The sequence below is a fragment of the Hirundo rustica genome, chromosome 9, assembly GCF_015227805.2.
Source record: "Hirundo rustica isolate bHirRus1 chromosome 9, bHirRus1.pri.v3, whole genome shotgun sequence".
NCBI classification, from domain to species: domain Eukaryota; kingdom Metazoa; phylum Chordata; class Aves; order Passeriformes; family Hirundinidae; genus Hirundo; species Hirundo rustica.
In genome coordinates this window covers 28,111,547-28,132,372 of record NC_053458.1, presented here as the reverse complement: position 1 = coordinate 28,132,372, position 20,826 = coordinate 28,111,547, and the positions used below count along the sequence as shown (strand labels likewise).

The window sequence follows — 20,826 nt, the reverse complement described above, 5'->3', positions numbered from 1 at the left end:
GGCAGCAGAAGGGGGAACCATGAAACTGTCACTTGAAGCTGGTTGCTGTGGTGGAAACCAGTGGTCAGGAGGGACTGAGGGTGTGGGTGGCACCCAGCAGCGCAGGGGAAGGTGTGTGCAGCAGGGTATCTGCTGTGTCCCCCTCTCAGGCTCTGCTGCTATGAGGACAGGGCTGACCTCAAACCCCTGGAAGCCTCGTCAGGGTCTCCATGAAAAGATGCTGAATTACCAACAGGAGAACTGATGGCACTATTGGTAAATCCCCTTGGATTTTACAGGGAGTGCTTGTGGAAAAGAGCCCTTTCCCAGCCTTCTGCCCGTGCTGCTCTTTGCTTGAGCTATCCCTTTTCTTTCCCCATTGTTGTAGGCATGTGCCCTCCTAACTCTGCCCCCCTGTCCCTGCTCTCTGGCTCCTGAGTGACATCATTTCTGCAGGTCTCTAGCTCACAGCAGAGGGTGCATCTCCCATTCCCTGCTTCCCAGGACTCCGTGTTTTCCTCCCAGGTGCTTTTAGCCCAACAGTGTGAAATCCCCACGTGTCCAGGCTTGTTTGACCCAGTCTGGAGCAGTGTGGGCTTTTCTCACTTCCAGCACTTCTTGCAGTGTGCTTGGAGGCTTTGTGGAGCAGATGGAGCCCTCTGAGCCTCTTGTGCTGTGGGAAGCCTGCTGCTCTGGAGATGTGAAGCCCTTTGGGTGCCCCTTTGGGTAATTTAGCCCAATTGTCGTGGCAGGAAGTTCACCCCTTCCAGCCGTTTCACTGCCCAGCAGCTGCTTTATGAGCAGAGAAGCCGCGGTGTGCTCTGGGCCACGTGTTTGGAAACGCCTCAGGAGAGGAGCCATCTTTTGGTGCCTCAGCTTGTTGGACATCTCTGCAGGCTCTTGACTCCCCTCTCGCATCCCAGAGCCTGAGCTGGTGCCAGCAGCTCTGCCCTCTGACATGGAAGTGGCCAAACTCCGTTTTTGGTGTCCCTGGCTCCCTTTGAAGCGCTGCCTCGCTGCCCCGAGCCTACGCACCCCAGGCCGTGCTATTCCCCGAGGTGCACCCCTCTTTCCCATCAGCCATGAGAAACATCCTCCTTGCGGTGTTTCCAAAGGGAAAAATATGTCCTTGGGTGCCGTAAATAGCACAGGGGAATGGTTTCTCATGATCCTGCTAGGGCCAGTGTTTCTGCCGCTCGAGCCTCGTAAGCTCGCTGGGCAAAAGTCAGCAGAGAGCCCTTCTCACCACTCTGTGGCCAGGCCCTTCCCATGCTGCTGACTTCACACAGGCCTCCAGGAGCCCCTGGGGAGCCAGACTGGCCCAGGTGCTGTGAGAAACAGCCCTTTCCTCCGGGAAGGCAGAGGGAGGGTGGGTGTGCCTGTCCTGCACACGCCAGGCGGATCCCGGACCGCCTCATTGACCCCAAGCTGCTGGAAGATGAGGCGGTGAATCTGCAGGAATGACTCTGGGATCCTCTTCCATGGGTAGTGAGTGACTGCCCTCGGTTGTCTGTCCTAGGACAGGTGTCTCAGAAGGTGCTCAGCAGGTGATCTCTGTGGTGGGGTGAGGGGGTTCCTGTCCCACCTGGGGACATGACAGCGCTTGGAGCTTGGCTGCCTCTCTTCAGCTCCACGTGGCCACGGGTTTCACACACACACATCCTGCTCACAGGCTGGGAGAGGTGGGGAGGGAAAGCAGAGCAAACCCACCTCACCCTTTCTGTCCCCGTTTCTACAGAGCTCTACACCTGCACCCCAAGAAGGGCTCCCAGCAAGGCTGACGGGTGCCGCCAAACGAGTCCCTTGCAGGGTGCTCCTCGCTTCTGAGGCTGCCCTGTGCACCTCCAGGTGGGCACAGAGAGAAAATTGACAGGGGGAGAAGGAGGGTGCTCCCCATACGGAAATAGGGCCGTGCACAGGGAGCTCTGCCCCTATGAACCACCCTCTCCCCAGCCCTTGCGGGGAATGCGCCACCAGGGGCAGACCTGGCACACGGAAATTTCAGCCCTAAAATCAAATATTATTTGGAAGCTAATGACAAACAAAATCTATTTTTTTGCAGTGGTCTTGTTTAAAATATTTCCCCTTAATCCCCTTGAAACAGCAGTAATTGAAAGCGGTTCTCTGCCATGCCAGTTGCATGCTTCTTTAATTATATCCTGTGCTGCCTGTTTCCAATGAAAGGGCCCTATCTGTTTGCACTTACTGGCCTTATGAAAACCAGGCTTGGGCCCAAGTCGGCAGGAACCCAAAATAAGAAACATTTCCCTTCAGAGGCATCATCTGAGCTAATTAACTTTAATCAGCCCAGAAACATCTCTCGGAGATTTCTTCCCCCACCTTGGAGCTGGGGCGCTTCCAAGCAGCCCCGAGGGTGATGGCGATGAGCCTTGACTCCCCAGAAATGGTGGGATCGGGGTGATGCTGTCACCCGGGGGGACGTGGGGCTGTCCCACGCTTTATGGGGTGGTGGGTTCAGGTGCTCAGGCAGTGTGAGAGGGGCGCAGTGTCTCATCCCACTCCTCCCACCTTGGCACAAGCCCAGGGACGGCAGCTCCGTGCTGGACCACAGTCAGCTCGTTAAAAACCTCAGCCCCGGGCAGGGTTTGGAGCAAGGGGCAGGGGCTGGAGAGCAAACTGAAGTGAATTAGGTGCCATCACATCGCCCCACGGGGCTTGTGGGTGCTGCTGGAGGAGCTGGCACCCAGACAGTGCCTGGCACTTGGAGCCTGCAGGTGAAGAGAGGAGGGGAATGTGGGCGCCTGCTCCATGTGCCTTCCCTGTGTTCCGTGTCTGGGCTGTGCACGGGGTGGGATTTGGGGCAGAACTAACAGGTTTCCCCCTAGTCCAAACCCCAGAGCTCTGGCTGGGCTCAGCATCACAGCTGTGGGCACTGAAACCTGGGCATGCCCCGTGCCCCAGGGGCCTGGAGCTGGGGGAAGAGAGGTGAAATCCATTCCATCCTCACTGAAATGAGCCGGCGGCTGCTCACCCTTGCGCCGCGTGCACCCCTTGCTGCAGCAGGGCCACTTGGGACAGGAGCTGGGCTATTTCACCAAAATGCCTCTCAGCTGCTCTTCAACCTGCTCTGTGATTCAGCCTAAGGGAAGAACCGAATTCATCAGCCCAGTGTTGAGGTCCTGAGGGACTGCTGGGCTTTAATCGCCCCAAGGAATTACACTCAGTGTTGGGGCTGGGAGTCCCATTTCAGCTAAGGCTCAGAAATTCTTCTCTTTCCTGAGATTTTTCTCAAGCCAAAAATTCAGTTCTGCACTTAATTTTGAGTAGAAGGATTCAGTTTGTCACACTTTCTACTGCTAGGGTTCTTTTTCTTCTCAAGAACAGGGTGCCTCCCCAGGCCAGGGTAAGTGAGTAATTCTGTGGTTTTATTTTTTAATTTTTATTTCAATGGTTGTTGAGCAGCCAGAGGATCTGCTGGAAGGGAGCAGAAGATGCTGCAGCAGCCCTGTGGGCCCCAGCACAAACTGGCTCCCAGACATGCCCAGGAGGCAGGGGGTGGGTCAGGAGCATTCTGCCATGAGACTGGGGCGATTTCCTGCCTTAGATACCCAAGTATTTTAGGGCTGTACCTGTCAAAGTGCCCGGCTCTTAGTTTGCCAGGCTGGCGATCCAGGGAAATCCACCAGCAGGAGATACTGGCTGTGAAGAGAAGCTGCTGGTACAGAAAATGGGGGGAAATATTCCTGTGAGCTTGTTGGCAGGGCATTTAGAAGTAGTTACAGGAGCAGAAATGAGTGATTGCTCACTTTGCTGTCTGCTCCCCGTGCACTTGGAGAGATTTATTGACTGGTAGCAGAAGATCAGATCCCTTCATTCCAGATTGTGTGTGCAACTGAGCACTAATTATGGTTAATGGTTGTACTGAAGTGGATGATTTTTTTCCTAGCAAGACAGCAAGAATAATATGATTTAGCAATATCCCTGCAGGGGAAAAAAAAAAGCAAAAAAAAAAAAAAAAAAAAAAAAGCCAGGAACTGTTCTGAGGTTATTTCTGCAAGCTTTGCACCACAGGCAGAGCAACAGCAAGAAGACAATGGGAAAGGGCACTGGCATGGAAAGAAATCAGTCCCACCCCTGTGGGGCTTGGGATGGGCTCAGCCAGCAGAATTGCTCATCCAGAGCTCTCAGGGCAACAAAGCACAGAGGAACAGCCCCAGCAGTGGTTTCCCATGCAGAGATGTTTCTCTCCAGCTTCCTGGGCTGCAAGGGGCTGATGTATTCACAGAGCAGGGAACTGCTGGTGGGAAGGCACTGGGGGAGCAGTGACAGCCACAAGTCCTCTCCACCCAAAAGCTGCCAGCTCCTACCCAATAGATGCACAGTGGAGACAAAGAAAAAAGAAAAAAACAAAAACAAAAACAACAACAACAACAAAAAAAAAAAAAAAAAACAAAACAAAAAAAAAAAAAAAAAAAAAAAAAAAAAACACCAAACAAACAAAAAAAAAAGGCAGAATTCTGTAGGTGTGTGGAAGTGCAAGTCCCAAACCCAAGGGATCTGTCTTGCACCCATTGCTGGTCAAAGTGTTTTGCTTTGGAATTTGGTGCCTTTGCCTCAAAACCCACCTGCTCATTAGGACCAGCTGGGAATGGGAAGTATAAACAGGCTGTGGGTGTCGAGGGGAGCAGAACAAATTATTACTTGTTCTATTATATTGTTTGTTCTATTATTACATTATTTTGATATATTATATATTATAGTATATAATGTGTATTATGAGATATATCATATATATTATATGTTCTAACATAATATGTGTTTTATAAAAATATTATATAATATATTGATATATCTTATAAGATATATTATAGGATATATTTTAAAGTTATTATATATTAGTTGTTGTATCAAGTATTATTATACAGCATCAAAACATCCTAACAGCAGGGAGGGAGGTTATAGGATATATAAATCCATAAACCAGCTCACAGCATTATGGGGTACCTGACCAAATACAGCTTGGGAGAAAGCAATCTGCAGGGCAAATAAAACGTGCGGTGAGGAAAGCTCCTCTGGGCTGCCTTCCCTGGGGCAGCGGGGATTTAGCACCCTGAAAGGACAGACCCAGCTGGAATGAGAAACTCAAATGCAAGGTGCACTTTGGTGCGCTGAGATCTGGGTTCTGAAAGGGAAAGGCAGCAGCATTGCACCTGCTGATGCAGAGCTTCTCCCGGGTTTCCTGGCACAGCAGCAGGACAAACTGGCTCACGTGCGTGATGTCAATGCCCGTTTAAGCATCTGGACACATTTTACTTTAATTGCGTGTTAAGCAATTCTAATATATGACTGGGAGCTATAAATATTCCCACGGTGACAGTAGGACAGCTTTATCCAAACCCGGATTGGAGCAGCCTGGATACAGGAGTCACAAGAGGGAGCTCGAGATGAACTTTAGGGGTTTTTTTAAGGTGTAATATTTTTTCCCCCTTTACAGTAGGCAAAGAGGCCAGAAACCCCCCGTGTAAAGAAAGGCGATGCTCCTTTTTAACAGCTTTTCTCCCGGAGTGTGAGGACCTGGCTGGACATTGTGCAAGTGCCTCGGAGGAAAGAACTGAAGATGCCCAGCTTGCAAGAGCCCATCTCTGGCTCCTCAGGAGCCCATCATCCTGCCAGCCCTCAGCAACTACGGCATGGGGAAATTCTGGGTTTGCACCAACCCGCACCCTGGGTCTCACCTCCGCTGGAGGAGATGGGACAGGCAATGCAGCCCTGGAGGTGCTGGGCTGCCTTCTTTTGCAGCCCTCATCCCACTGAATGGCCTCAGCCTCTGGAAAACTTCTCTGCTGAAGCACGGAGGGGATCCTTGCCTTTCCATGAGGCACATGAGTTAAATGCAGCAGCTCAAGTTAAACCAGGCACCTTCTGCTGGGTGCCTCTGTCCCAAGGACGAAAGAGAAAGCGCAGACAATCATCAGGAAATGTGTGACTGTTTAATCCACAAAGCCTGTTCAGGCAGGTGGGGTCACAAAGCATCCTGGAGCAGTTTGGTGCTAAAACTTGAGCTGCTGGTGTTCTGTTGCTGAACAAAGGCTGTGTTTGTTCCTTCTGCAGATAAACAAACCTTGAAACCCCAGCCTGGGACCTCACCAAGATTCGGGGCCCCAAGCAAGGCTTGCACATCAGTGACAGAGGATGGACCTCTCCCTGAGGAGGTCACTGACAAAATCCTGCTGATGCCTTCTCGGGCTCACCGAGAAACAGAGGTCAGACAAAATTAAGAGAACAAAAAGCAGTTATATTTATCGAAGGGCCTTCAAGTACATTTTGGGCAGATGAATCCCCCCAGGGGCTGCGTGCCAAAAAATGGACCACGGGTCATAGCTTTTCACTCTTTTATAAGTTTGGTCCATTTGAATATTGGGGTTTAATCTTCCAATTACAGCTTCAGGTAATGAAGTCATGAGTTTGCTCCCCTCCAACTCACTTTTGTTTCCATCTCTCAGGGCCTGAGGCAGTGAGGTGTCCTTGATTCCCAGGCCTGGAGAGGAATTGTTGTGCCTGACCAAAATGCGAGAACAGGGTTCTCCCATGGAACACAGTTTAGAGTTATACCCGAAAGAACTGCAGGGTTACAAATACATGAAAAATATAAAAGCTAAAATCCTAAAGCATCACCGGCAGTGCACGGGTCGGAGAAGCAACCAGGGGAGGAAAGGTATTTTATTGAAGGGAGGGTAACCCTCGGTAGGATTTCCTGTATTTGGGGGCAGATCCCATGGCTCCTCCATGTCTGCAGCCCCTCTCCTCTCCCCAGGAGAACTGCAAGCAGCCCCCTGCGTGGCACATGGATTGCTGGACAGAGCTGTGCTTCAGCAAAGGCATCTCAGACACGAGTCCTTGCGCTCTGTGCTCCTCCCAGCTGGGTTATGTAGGGCTGGGAGCAGAGCCCAAGCCAGCTGCACACCTTTGTGCCTGCTGATTGCCCAAGGAAAGGATTATTCTGTGTGGAATCCCCCAAGCCAGGCACCTTCCAGCAGCTTGTGCTGTGACAGGCTGGTAGTGGCTCCCTGTGAGGTTTCACGCAATGCTCTCGGCAGTTTCTGCTGCTCCTGCCTGAATCCAGGTAGCGCCTCTAGGAAACATCCCATAGGCAGGAAAATGGGAAAAAAAGAGGCAGGACAGCGAGGGGCTCTGCCTAAGGACAGATCCCAGAGGAGGAGTGGGAATGGACTGGAGGTCTGCAGGACACCAAGCTCCTGGGTGGCAGTGGAGGGGAAGAGGGTTAAGAGGAGAGAAGTCTTTGAGATAGATGCGAGGGGATGTGTTATCCCGTTGCAGCTGCTGTGTGAGATTTCATGAGAGGCACGGTGGGGTTTTTGTTTGATTTGTCCTTGCCTGGTGAGCTGTGAAGCCGAGGGTGAGCGACGCCCTCAGAGCTCCTATCTCCACTGGGAGGGTGCGGGTCAGAACAGCGCCCTAGGAAATGGCAAAACCAACTTTCAGGGCCGATGGAAGCTTGAGGAGGGCGAAGAGACACTGTTGCATTTTCTTGCCTATCACAAGGCGTTAGCTTCCCCTTGGGGTGCTCCATTCATCAACCCCGAACCGACTGGGAACAGCCCTGCAGCCCTTCCTTGGGAGGATTTCACTCACAAACAAAAAAATGGGGGAGAAGGGTGTGGAAAAGCGAATGAAATACGGACCTTTAGCTGCGCTCAAGAAAAACAAGAGCCGGCTGGGGATGCAATTAGAGCAGAGCCAACGCGAGGGGAATGTTCTTGTGCCTCTCTTTGTGCTGCTCCAGCTGCAGATTTATTGTCCCCCGACCAGCCTTGGCTGCCGTGGAGCTGCTGGCAGCTCCCGAGGGCTCTGCCCGGCCTCCACACAGGGTGTTTCTCATTTCAGACTTCAGAGATGCTGGAACAATGCAGCTGCACATCAAAGGGCCGAGCGCAGCCCCAGGGATGCGGGGGGAGAGGATGATCCACGGCCCCACGGGAGCCGTGGGCGTCTGTGGGGCACGGAGTCCCAGTGCTCCCAGTGCTCCCAGCTGGGCCAGCGGCGCCTCTGGCCAGTTTGGATCATCCCTGGCTGATGAGTCGGGGGCCCAGCTGCAGTCTCTGGTCGAGGCTGAGGTTGATTCCTCTGGGGCACAGCGAGGAGCCCTTCTGTTGCCAGCTGTTTCAGCTGGAATGCTCCTTGGGGAAGCACCTGTGGGTGTTGTGTCACAGCCAGCCGAGGCATGAGCAGCACAGCGCGTGGGCAAGCTGCTGCCCAGCCTTGCAGCCGAGCTGTGTGCTCAGCATCCCTCCAGCTCCTGCCTCAGAGAGCCCCTGCAGGCAGCAAAAAGATCAGAACTGGAGGGGTTTTCCTCCCTGCTTTGCTGCTGGTCCCAGTGGGAAGGTTGGGAATGGCCAGCCCAGGCCACCATCTGCCCTCTGTTAAGGGATAACGTGTCCTGGAGCAGCAGCCAGGACACACAGAGCTGCAATCACACGAGCTGGGCACGGCCCCAGACTGTGCCATTGACCTCCTGTAGCTCCTGCCGCTGCAGGCTGTCCCTGATGCCTTAGGATTTCAGCTTTTATATTTTTCAAATCCTGTATTTCTTCAGTGTATAACTCTGAATTCCATAGAGAGTGTTAGCTCCTGTCTTCATGTTACATTCAGACAAAACAATCCCTCCAGGCCTGAAACTCAAGGACACCTCACTGTCTCAGGCCCAGAAAAGTATAAAGAAAAAATCAGTTGGAAGGGAGCAAACTGGGGGAATATGACTTCATTACCTGAAGCTGTAATTGGAGGATTAACCCCTGACGTGTAAATGGACCAAAGTTTTAATTGTCTGAAAAACTCCTGACCATTGTCCATCCTGGGTGTAGCCCCTCTGAGGTTTTAACTGGCCAAGGTGTACCTACTGAAGGCCTTTAATAAATACCCACTTTTACTCTCTTAATCTTGTCTAGCCTCTGTTCTAGTTGGCCACTCCAAGGCATCATGCCCAGCAGGATTCCCACTGTCCTGTTGTGACGCCCTCCGAGCATCTCAGGAGGCACCTCCAGCCCCAGCCATGCCACGGCTGTGAGGCAGCTTCAGGCTGGAGCATGGCAGGATTTTGTAGGTGAGACTTTCCCAACTGTTTGTGCTCTTTTGGATGCTGGGAGCTCTCTCGTCTTGTTTTCTTTTAGCATGTGAAAGAAATTCCATCCAAATTCGGCAGATGTAGAACAGAATCACCTCTATTGCCATTAGAAATGTTGAAGCCTTTGATTTTATTTTTCTCTCTCTCCGGGGATATTTGACCACCTTTTTTTTTCCTTTTCTCTGCCTTCCCACACCTGCAGTCCTTCTTTCCTATGTTTCTCCTTCTAAGAGAGGAGGGAAGAACGTCCAAAATGCAGTTCTTTCTCTTTTGTGCAGAAAACTGCGGCTGGGAAATGTTGAGTCAAGAGGTCCATGAACTTTTCCTGTTTCAGTTGCTTGACATCTGTGTCAATCCAGGTAAATTATTAACTCTCCCTGCACCTTTATTCCCGTGCCTCTGCCCTGAAATCACCTTTCCCATCCCCATGCCAGGGCCGGGAGCAGGCCTGCTCCCACGCTGTGCATCACTCCTGGGTGTCGCTTTCTGGCAAATTTTTGTTTCATAGAAGTCCTCCTCCAGGTTACAAATAGGAAACAGCAGCCAGTGGGGTTCATTTTCAGTGGTGCTGAGCATCCCCAGGAATCCAGGATCACCTGTGGGAGCCCAGCAGCTGCTCAGATTGATCCAAGCAATCCAAGGCACAAGCCAGTCAGAGCTCCTCTCTCCCATTAATCAGTTCTCATTTAAACTGAGGGAGGGGTGAGGCTGCAAAATGTTCCCAATTATCCCCAAATGTCAGCCTGGCTTGGATGTGGAAAGAAAAGAAAACTCAATGGCCCCATCAAAAACAAGCCTGGAGCTGTATGGCAGTCTCCACAAGCAGAAGTTTTTAAAACAGGCGAAGGAAATGAGGTGGTCCAGGTCAGCTGGAGCTGCTTTTGGAGGAGGTGGCTCAGACATCCCTGAGGTTCCCAGAGAGTTCCTGGAGACTGGTGAAGCTATTGGAGGTGGAAGTTCTGCCAGCTGATGAGAGCTGCTGCAGCTCCACAATGCCTGTGCTGGCTCCTCTGCCAGGTACCACTGAGAGCGGTGCCTTGCTCAGTGTCGGAGATCTGTCCTCCTAAAACCCCCAATTCTGGGGGGAAAAATGCACAAAAGTGCTCCTAGGTGTGAGGCTGGGGTGGTGCAGGGGCACATCTCTGCCTGGATTAGGGGTTCTGCCGTGTCCCTGTGCTGGGAATGCCCAGCCACAGCCAACACCTCAAGTGGAGACGCTTCTGGGGAGGCAGCAGGGATTGGAAGGATTCAAAGTGCCTGGCCTGGGAGCTCGGTCAATATTTACGGGAAGGGTCAGCTGCTCTGAGTGGAATTTTTGAAAGCTCTCAAAGGCTGAGGGATGACTTCACCTGGTGGTGGCAGGAAGGCACCTTCTGGTCAGGCTTTGCTCTTAACCATGTGCTCTCCAGACAGCTCCTCCGCAGGGTTATTTTGCTCATGAGTTACCTTAACCATGAGTCCTGTTTGCTCTGCCAGGCTCTCCAGTGGCTGTGCTTTATTGCCTGTGAAACGACAGGCACGCACCTCCTGACACTGAGGAATAGCTCAGAAGAGCTGAGAAGGGTCTGAGATCCTTCCTAGTGCTCTGTGTGTCATTTGGGGGCATCTCCCAGGGAACCCGTGTGTTTATCCACTTTGAGTCCTGGCACGAGGGTGTAAATGTCCATCGGGGTTGGGAAGCTGTAAAATGTACATTTTAAAAACTCCCAACCAATGTACAATTTTTTTTTAACTCCAAGAAGTTAAAAAGTGCAGCTCTGCAGGATTTATTAGCACAATAGGTTTAACAACAGCAGCAGCTTTCTCTTGACAAATTCCATGGGTTGCATGCCTGGAAAACATAGTGACTTATTAAATCGGGTTAAATTTTGCCAGGAACGTTGGAGTAAAGCATGTCTGCTCTCCATGCAGAGATCTCCTTGCAAAAACGAGTAAATCCCTCTCCCACAGTCACTCTACAGCCCATGTCTGCTCCAGTACATCCTCTGGATCTCCTTAAGAGTGATATCTTTTGAGAGGTTTCAGGAAGAGTTCAAGATATTGAACATATCTGGCTCAGTCTAAGCAGAAACAGAAGTGTCCTGCCAGTGTTTGTCACTGGGCTTATCCTCTGTGTGCTGGGAATAATAAACTGGACAACAGCCTGCTTGGGGAGGGGTTTTCTTTGGTTTTGAGCAGGAAAATGCCTTTTGGCCTCGGAGGTGAAGAAAAAGCCTTTTTTTTTTTTTAAGATCAAAATCCAGGCTCCAAGAAATGGTGGGGGGAGGAAATACATTTCTCCACCAGCAGCTGCTTGCAGCCTTCTTCACTCACTCTGTGGATGGCCCTATCCTGCAGCTCTGCAGGAAGCAGCGGGAGGCAGCAGGGTCAGTGAAAGCCCCTGCACAGTGAGGGGAGGCAGTGCTAACACTGCAGAGGGGAAGATGAAGTGCTTCACCGATGAGCCCAAAGCTCACATCCCATCAGGTCCCGAGCAGCTGCCTGGTGCTGAGAGCCCTGCCATGCTTGGAGACCGGCTTAACAAGAAACTCCACTTTTGTTCTCCATTTCCTTTTCCCCCTTCAGCCAAAAGCTGCTGACACAAACCTAGAAAACAGCAAAGTGGGCTGTGCTGAGACTTGTTTGTGCAGAGGCTTGCCCCTCCTTGGCCTAAAGTGTTATTTTAATCAGAAATTGTAAAACCGGTGCCGGAGTTCTGCAGAGAAAGTGGGTTTCCTATCTCATTCGGACTAAGTGGATATATTGAGTTTCTCCTTCCTTCTGCTTAAAGGATTAAAAAGGCTGTTGCAGAGCCCTGGCCTGTGCCACAGTGCTGGGGAGCTTTGTTTTCAAGGGGACAAGGGGCTTACCAGTGGACAGGCACGCGAATGTCCCGTGCCTGGTACTCATCCTCAGCCACCACGGGATATTCACGGGTCCTGGCTCCCCCTGAGGTGTGCCAGGGCTGCCACGCCAGCAGCAGAGGTGGGTAAAGGAACAAGAACCTCTCTGTATTTTCTGACAAGGGCTTTTCAGTGCCCTGGGCTTGCGTGTGCATAATTACAGTAATTACCCTCCTGCTATCTCCTCCCCATCTCCTCTAATACTTTGTTCTGCACACCTGGCCCAGACCCTGGCCACAGGTATTTGTGGAGGGGAACACCACAGCCCTAAGGCAGATTACCGAGGCTTTGGAGGTGTTTCTACCCTATACTCACATGGTATCACTCACTGCATCTAGCTCTGCACCTCTGAACAGGATTCCACACCAGAATCAGGGCCAGCCTTACTGGCAGCAGCTGCAGCAAAAGCATCTGGTCCCATTTCTACACCAGCAGCTCATCTTTGCCAAAAACAACTTGTTCTTTTAGAAAGCTTCCCTGAACTGCCCTCCTAAAAGCACTAACTCCACTCCTGGAATGCTGCCACGGTATCCCTCTAAGTGCAAGTCACTTGAAATGCCTGCTGGGGAGCTCAAAAAAAGCAAAAGCACATAAAGAACATAATATTTGCCTTAGTGGATTCCCGACCATTTTTTGCTGAGTGCTGGTGAGCATCTTTGCAGGAGCAAGGTCCTGTGCACCTGAAGAAGGGAGGAGGGAGAGAGGGAGAGCTGGGAGACAGAGCTTGTAAAATTCCCAACACTCTCAAAGGTGTGCTAGACTTGTTGCCCCTTTTTTTTGTTTTGTTTTGCTTGTAAACATGCCCCTTCAACCTCTGCAAAACAAAATACAGGCCAGAGCAGAGGTTTCTCTTGGATACTTTATTTAGCATCCTCTGTTCTGCAGACCTTGGATGGGTTTTTCCCCTCCTCCCTTGTGGTTTCCTCTAAAAGAGGAGACTGCTAAAAGAGCTGGTGTCAACTCTGTGGCCATCAGCCTGGGATTGTCTCTATCAGTGACAAGGTGAGGCCTTGATGGGGCTGGCAGCTTTGTCCCCTGCACTCACTCTGTGAGCTTTGCTGTCACCCCCATGGCACAAATATCTCTGTCTTTTTCTAAACACCGCTTTTCCTAGAGACCCAGCCCTCTATCAACTGTCTCTCCCTGGCTTCTATACTCTCCATACCCAGCTGGATTCATTTGCAGGGGTGCAAAGTTCATACTTTCCCACCAGTCCCCCCTAAATACATTGACCATCCGGGGGATGGTCAATATGCCCTTCATTTCCACCATCTCCTGGGAGATACCTGCATGGGCTCCACGTCCTGTATTGACGCTTCAGCCAAGAAGCATCCACACCCCTGTGCCTGGGACCTTGGTACGCTGGTGTTGTGGGCATTTCTCGCTCTCTCAGCGGGCGTGGGCACCGTCGGTGTGGCCGACGGCACAGCGACGAGCAGCGACCACCAACCCAGCCCTCTTTCCTCCGAGGTGCCTCGGGTGCAGAGTCCTGACAGAGCCCTGCTGCTCGCCTGCGGCTTCAGCCCCTTTTTGGCAAGTAACCGTGGGGCAAGGGGAAGCATCCCACAGCTGGAGCCGCCCCCTCACCCCGGCACGACGGCGGGGCGCAGCTGGAGCACCCCACGCCCTGGCACCCCTTGGGCAGCGACAGCTGGGCTGTCCCGCTGGCTCCGGGGACAGCAGGGCGCTGCAGCCGCTCCTCCCACGGCCAGTTGTGTAACCGCTCTGGGAGCGGGGTGGCTGCCTGCCCTCCCAGCCCCTGCCAAGCTCCACGTCTCCCCTATAAATCTGACACGAGAGGGGCCCTCCCTTCCCGCAGCGGAGGTGACAGGGGGCAGGTGGCTGAGGCTGGAGGTAAGTGTTCCCAGAGCGCTGAGGAGCTTTTCCTTCCCTCCCTGCCCCACACTGAGCCCTTCTGAGTTCGGCTGCTCGCAGGGGACAGCGTGGAAAGCGTGGCAGGAACAGGCACGGGGCGGCAGAATCGATATTTCTTGGGTGTTATTTGTAGCTTCTCTGCAGGAAGGTGGGGAATCGAATAGCAAATGTAGCTGGGAGGTGTTTGTGATATAAGTTAATTCCTGTCATGCAGAAAAGGAAAAAAAAAAAAAAAACAAAAAGTGCCTCCCCAAAACAGTTAACAGTGAACAGCTCGTGCTAATGCTTTCTTCATTTGCAAAGGAGAAAGTCCAGGCTTTAATTCCAGCCTGGGAAAGCAGAGTATTCATTAGGCGTTGCTTTATGACTGAAGGTTGAAATAGTTCCGGAGAATTTGGTGGGTTTTAGAAAATACCATGTCCAACCCCATTATTTTACTGAATCCTTTTTTCCTTTTTCCTGATGAATACACCATCACACCCTGTGGAAGCTGAAAGCACCTCTCAGGCCAGAGGAACCGGTACCACCCCTAGTGACATCCTGCCGTGCTGAATTAATACCTCAGTTGTGCAGGGTGCTCCCTCCAGCCCTGGGGTTAAACCACAGATTGCAGCAGCACCCCCGGGGCACCTGTGTGAGGGACCTGGCTCTGGAATTGTCCAGCCCAAGCCATGGAGCCTGGCCATCACCCCTTGTTTTATTGCCTGGCACTACCAAGGATCCATCATCCCCACAGGGAGTTTTGTGGGGCTGGATGTCAACCCAGGGGCTGCTGCCTTTCAAGCCCCAGGGGTGGAGCTGCTTTCAGCCCCACAACAGACACAAAATCATCTTCAATCCAAGGTGTGCCACACCTGCAGCCCCTCTGTCAGCCTCAATGGCCACATCAAAGTCAGCATGATCTTCCCTGGGGATGGGGGACAGGACCCTGTCAGAGATGCAAAAACCGAACAGTCCCAGTTCAATTTTATTATTTTTTTTTTCCTCTGAGAGATGCAGGGGCAGATATCCAGAGATAAAATACAAATATTTGCAAGTCTGATAAGGCAAGATAGTATAAACCCAGCTAGTAAATAAAAAACTGGCAGTGAATTGTGGCTCAACCACATATTTTCAAAGCCAGTTTCCAGGGCAGCTGCAGGGGTTTGAAAGCAGCCCAGGGAGTGCACTCTAAAAATGGAGAGATTTTTAAAATAAAGAGATGGGGGCGGCAGAAAATTGTTATTTAAGACATTTAATCTAGCTTGTAAATGAAGAGCCCAGAATGCTGGTAAATGGGATGACATTTGGGGGTGGCATATAGAGAAATCCCTTTCAGAGGGCACGCCAGGAGCTGTCCCCTGAGCGTGTGATGCCCATCCGTGGGTTTTCTCCCAGGCTGAACCCCGCTGACAGCCCGGGATCCCGGCAGAGAGCACAGGGATGAGAGTGGCCGTGGTGGGCGCGGGTGTCAGCGGGCTGGCAGCCACCAAGTGCTGCCTGGACGAGGGGCTGGAGCCCACCTGCTTCGAGCAGAGCCAGGACATCGGGGGGCTCTGGCGCTACACGGTGAGCCGGCGGGCCCTGTTAGGGAGCGGGTTGAGCCGGGCTCCGGTGGCTGTGGAAGGGCTGTGAGAGCTTGCTGGGTGCTGAGCTGCGCTCCCTGAGGCCAGGGCAGCGGGGCACAGCCCCACCCTGGCACAGGGCTGATGCGCCCCGGGGTGCCACGGCAGGAGCACATCGAGGCCGGCCGGCCAAGCCTTTACCCGTCGGTCATCAGCAACACCTCCAAGGAGATGTCTGCCTTCTCCGACTTCCCCTTCCCAGAGCATTTCCCCGTGTTCCTGCCCAACGCCCTGCTCCTGGACTACCTCCGGCGCTACGCTGAGCGCTTCAGCCTGCGGGAGCACATCAAATTTGGGGTGAGTGATGGGGGCCCTGCACTGCCCCGCTCCCCAGCCACCCGTGCCGGGTGCTGCTGCTGACTGCTTCGCTCCCGCGTTTTAGACCACCGTTGTCAGCATCCGTAAGCGCCCCGACTTTGCCACCACGGGCCAGTGGGACGTGGTCACGGAGGCGGGTGGGAAGCAGACGTCCGACGTCTTTGACGCCGTTATGGTTTGCAGCGGCAATTTCTGGGAGCCATCCCTCCCCCTGCAGTGTTTTCCTGGTACGGTACAGGGCTGCCTGCGGCCACCTGCTTCAGGGGCTGGGGAGAGAAGATTGATTTGGGGAAAATCCTCCCTTTCTTTCCTTGCTTCTCCTTTCCAAACCCGCTGGCATGAACGGCAATACTTTCTCGTGCTTCGGCGGCTTTGCCTCTGAGACCCCATTTTGGAGAGGAGGCACCAATTCTGTGTGCATGGGGATGGAGGGCTGGACCTCCCCGAGACCCCGGTGGCCAGAGGCTGCGCTTCCTTGCTCTTGCCATCTGGATTGGTTTTTTCACACCGGTTCTCCCAACAAAATCCACAAATGCTCAAGTACTTCAAAGCTCTGTTTCTTTTTCCCCCGAGGCATCGAGAGGTTTCGAGGGCAGTACTTCCACAGCCGGCAGTACAAGCATCCTGATGTGTTCCAGGGCAAGCGTGTCCTCGTGGTGGGCATGGGCAACTCAGGAGTGGACATCGCAGTGGAGGCCAGCCGTGTGGCTGCCAAGGTGCCAGCACCCTGCCACCCCAGGGGCGTGGGGAGAGGGACCCTGGGGACAGAGGCTCAATGTGCTGTCATCACAGGGACACGGTGCACAAACAGTCTTTCTGAGCCTGAATTTTCTGGTCAAAATGCTACCTTGAAAGCAAGTTGGTTTTCTTTGTGTCTCCTGCTTCACCCCCATCACCAGCAGCCAGGAGGTCTCAAAGATGCTGTTGCTGCTTTTCCAAGCCCCTCTGAGTTTCTTTATAAAGGGAAAAGCAGCAAATTCATCACCTGAGCCGTTGATTCTTCTCTTCCAGGTGATCATTAGCACCAGTCGAGGAGCCTGGCTGCTCAGCCGTGTGTTTGAGCACGGCTACCCGTGGGATATGATTTTAAACACTCGCTTTATGACCCTGATCAAAACCAACCTCCCCGGACCCCTTTCGTGGTGGTTCATTAATTACAAGGTGAACCAGTGGTTCAACCATGAAAACTATGGACTTCAGCCAGAGAGGAGGTACTTCTTGGTGGTTCCCATCCCACGCAGATGGGCTTGTGGTGTGGGCAGGGGAAAAGATTCAGCAACCAGCATCAGCCATTTCCCAGACTGGGGTGATCTCCAGTGGGAAGGAGAAAATCAGCTGTAGGTCCCTTAAGTGGTGAAAGATTGGGCATGCTGGAAAAGCCCAGGAAGGCCCAGAGAAATTTTCCTTGTGAGGGTCTCTGGGTAAAGAGGAGAAGGAAGGCTCAAAGCGTGGATCAGTTCTGGAAAGAGATGACTTAAAGAGCAACTGAGTGAAGGGAAGAAGGCGGCAGGAGGCATCCATGAATCGCTCACACTGTGGGACAGGGTGACTTTGGTGACACGTGTCATTGTTTGGAGGTGGGGGAACAGTGCTGTTTGCTCAGAGAAAAGGACACCAGGAGGTGTGACCCGGTGGGCCTGGAGGGGGAAGGGGCAGGGGAGCAGCAAGGCTTGTTTGGGGTGTCCCACTCTCAGAGCCCCTGGCTCTCCACAGCTGGCTGGTGCGTGAGCCCGTGCTGAACGACGACCTCCCAAGCTACATCCTGACAGGCAGGATCACCATCAAGCCGGGCGTGAAGGAGTTCAAGGACAACTCAGTCCTTTTCCACAACTGCCCCGAGGAGGAGCCCATTGATATCGTTGTCTTCTGCACGGGCTACAACGTCTCCTTCCCCTTCCTGGAAGAATCCGTGGTCAGGGTGGAAAACAAGCACGCATCCCTCTACAAATACGTGTTCCCAACCCACCTGCAGAAGCCCACCCTGGCTGTCCTTGGGCTGATTAAGCCCCTCGGATCCATCACGCCCGTGGCAGAGATGCAGGCACGCTGGGTGAGCCGTGTCTTCAAAGGTAGGGGAGCAAACGTGAGCCCTCCTGCACCCCAAAAAGGCAGCTCAGACCGGACGGGTTTTATCCCTCCAGCCAGGGAGATCCCAGAGCTAAGAAGTTCAGAGCAGACAAGGGAGCATTTTCAAGGCTCAGACTTCCCAAGTTACTTCACTTCAGCTAAGCTACGGCAACATGACTGAGGAAAGAAAATCACTGGTGTTTTGTTTGGGGTTTTTAATAAAAACAGTCAGAATAACCTCGTGGAGGGCTAGGTCATCCACAGAGATGAGAAGCTCTGGGGTTTCTCTTTGGGATGATCCTCTCTGGGGCTTGCACAGCCCATCTGACCCCACCTCACCTGCCTGTGCCCTGAGAGCACACCTCAGTAAGAGCAGGAAAAGGTGTGGGTGAATTTGGAATACTGGGGGTGAATTTGGAATGCTGGAGGGTTGGTTTCTGGCAGGATTGCCGCTGCTGAATAAATTGCCAGCAATGAGACTTTCCTGCCCTCCCAGAGAAGGGGTTCCCACATTTTGCATCACGGAATGAGTTCACAGGGCACCCCCCCCCCCCCAGGAGCTAAACTCAGCAGGATGCTGTCCTTTCTCTTCCAGGCTTGTGTCAGTTGCCTTCCCAGTCCATCATGGAGAAGGAAGTAAATGAGCAGAAGAAAAACAAAGTCCGATGGTAAGGTATTCCCCAGAGCCCCAAAGTTTTTTGGTGGATTGAAAAATCCCTGGAGTTTTCAGGGCAGCAACACACATGGGCTCTCACTCTGTGCCTGTTCCCTGCATGAATGGCAGAGGAGAGGGGAGGATTCCCAGATCTGGCTTCCTCTTTATTCACATGCAAAGAGCCAATGTAACCTTTGATTTAACACTGATATTTTCCCTGTTGGTGACAGGAAGAAATTAATTCAGGGTACTCAGAGCTAAAGCTTGCTTGGGAGTTGGGGAAGAACACCAGGATCCCCAGGGGCTGAGAGATAAAATGGTAATAAACGCAAAGTAATTCAGCCGGGGGGGAATAAAAAGCACAACCAACGAGGTGTACACACAGATTGTCTCACCTCTCAGCACAGAGACCTGACTCACTGTGAACAGGTGTCTGAGCACATTGGTGTGTGGTTCACAGGCAGGCAAAAGGCTGAAAAGGATTAGGGAATGAATGAGCCAATCCCAGGAAAATGGGTGATATATAAATATATATGGTGGTTGACTTGAATAGCTATAGGAGAAAAAGGTATAGCAAAGTGGAATAGAGAATTGCACAGAACAACTGCTATAAGTCACTGTGTATTCTTGCAATATTTGGTGGAAATGAACGTGAGGGATACCAAAGAGTGCCACCTTTCTCATGCTGCACACGACTTTTCTGCAGAAAGCAAAGGGATTTGGGTTTCAGGGTTTCTTTGTTTGTTTTGAAAGAAAACCCAAAACTTTTGCCAAAGTCTGTTGACAAAGATTCACCAAGGGGAAGGAGGGGAACAGGTGCAACTTGTGAATGAGGAAATGAAAGATTGACGTGAGCCAGCATCACTTTTCAGGTGCTGTGTCATGGACAGTATTTGTGTCCAGACAGTCACACGTGCATCCAGTCCATTCCTAAAAAGAACTCAGCTGCATTCCAGATGCAGTAACAACAAGAATGCAGAGGACCTCCACTCCAGTTCCTCCAAGCCCTGCTGATACCAATCTTTCTCCTGCCTGTTTTTCTTCTCTGACTCATTCAGGTTTGGCCTGACCTTTGACAAAGTCCTCAAAACCGAGTGGCTGGTCTACCTGGACACGCTGGCCTCCTTCATTGGTGCCAAGCCCAGCGTGCTGGGGCTGCTCTGCACAGACCCTTGGCTGGCCCTCACCATCTTCTTTGGGCCCTGCTCCTCCTACCAGTTCCGACTGGGGGGTCCTGGGCGCTGGGAGGGGGCACGGCAGGCCATCCTCACCCAGTGGGACCGCGTCCTAAAGCCCACAAGAACACGAGTCCCTGCTGGCTCCTCCAGCTCTTTCCCTTCTCTCCTGATTGTGGTGGGATTCCTTCTGCTCCTGGCTGCTGTGATTTTTGGTTTCCAATAGCATTTAGAGCGTGTTTGTTTATTGTTTGGGGGGTTTTTTTGGGTTGGTTTTTTTTTTGGCCTGAGGGATGTTAGGTCAGACAGTGTGCCAGGGAACTGGGGAAAAGGATTTCAGTAGATGGCAACAAACTTTAATCCGCAACCTGCAGCGTAAACCTCCCTCTGCTCCAGCTCAGCCCCAAGCACAGCTTTGCAGACCTCATTAGCCAGGGGTGGCAGCCTTGCCCAAGTGTCTGTGGCCCCTCTGCTCCCCGGCCTGCTGCCAGGAGCAGAGCAGAGATTGGTGGCATAATCGTGCCCGGATCACACAAGACAGGATGCAGCGAGGACAAGACCAGAAAAAGTGGCGGTGTGTCACAGGAGCAAAAGCGCCCAGGAATTATCTGGGCTGCCTACACAGGTCGGGCTGTCCCTTTCTCCAAACGCAAACACTGTGACCCCAAAATCCCAGCTGGGATTGAATTGGTGCATCTTTCCAGTGAAGGGGCGCTGGGTGGTTGTGGTGGTTTGTCACACGTGAGCCTGTGGGGCTGAGCACTCTGGGATTGGCTTCCCTGCGCGCCCCACCACCGGAGAATCCTGAGGCTTTGTTTTGTGCCTGGAGAGACTTTAAATGAATAAAATCTCAGTGGCTGTGGCAAGAGTGTGCTGCGGATGCTTCCGTGTCCCGACCTCGAGTGCATGGGAAGAGCTGTGGCGGAGAGCCATGTCTGAGTTGGGGCTGTGCCACCAACTGCTGTGGGCAGCTCACAAGGCTGGGGCTCTCAGGGCTTTCCCTGACTCCCCAAAATGAGGCTGCACGGTGCTCCATGTCCCACATCCACATCGGCTGCTGGCAGAGGGAGCGTGTTCCGCCGATCCCCTGGGGATGCCGAGGGAACAGGAGCTCAGCAGAGGCGCCACAAAAGGGGATAGATCAGGACAACCCCAAGCTGCTGCCTGG

At 52.6% G+C, this 20,826-nt stretch overlaps 1 protein-coding gene across 2 annotated transcripts; it reads left to right on the top strand.

Moving 5' to 3' along the window:
- The first annotated feature begins 9,372 nt into the window (after window positions 1-9,372).
- On the top strand, window positions 9,373-20,485 carry FMO1 (flavin containing dimethylaniline monoxygenase 1). Of its 2 annotated transcripts, none has more exons than XM_040072712.1 (9): window positions 9,373-9,441; window positions 15,217-15,387; window positions 15,552-15,740; window positions 15,826-15,988; window positions 16,335-16,477; window positions 16,773-16,972; window positions 17,475-17,830; window positions 18,424-18,496; window positions 19,542-20,485. In XM_040072712.1, exons 2-9 carry the CDS (start codon window positions 15,262-15,264, stop codon window positions 19,882-19,884), a joined length of 1,593 nt encoding a protein of 530 aa, XP_039928646.1. In that variant the 5' UTR covers window positions 9,373-9,441; window positions 15,217-15,261; the 3' UTR covers window positions 19,885-20,485. The 2 variants fall into 2 exon arrangements, with proteins under 2 accessions (XP_039928646.1, XP_039928644.1); XM_040072710.1 differs by lacking the exon at window positions 9,373-9,441 and adding an exon at window positions 13,698-13,818.
- Window positions 20,486-20,826: the final 341 nt, after the last annotated feature.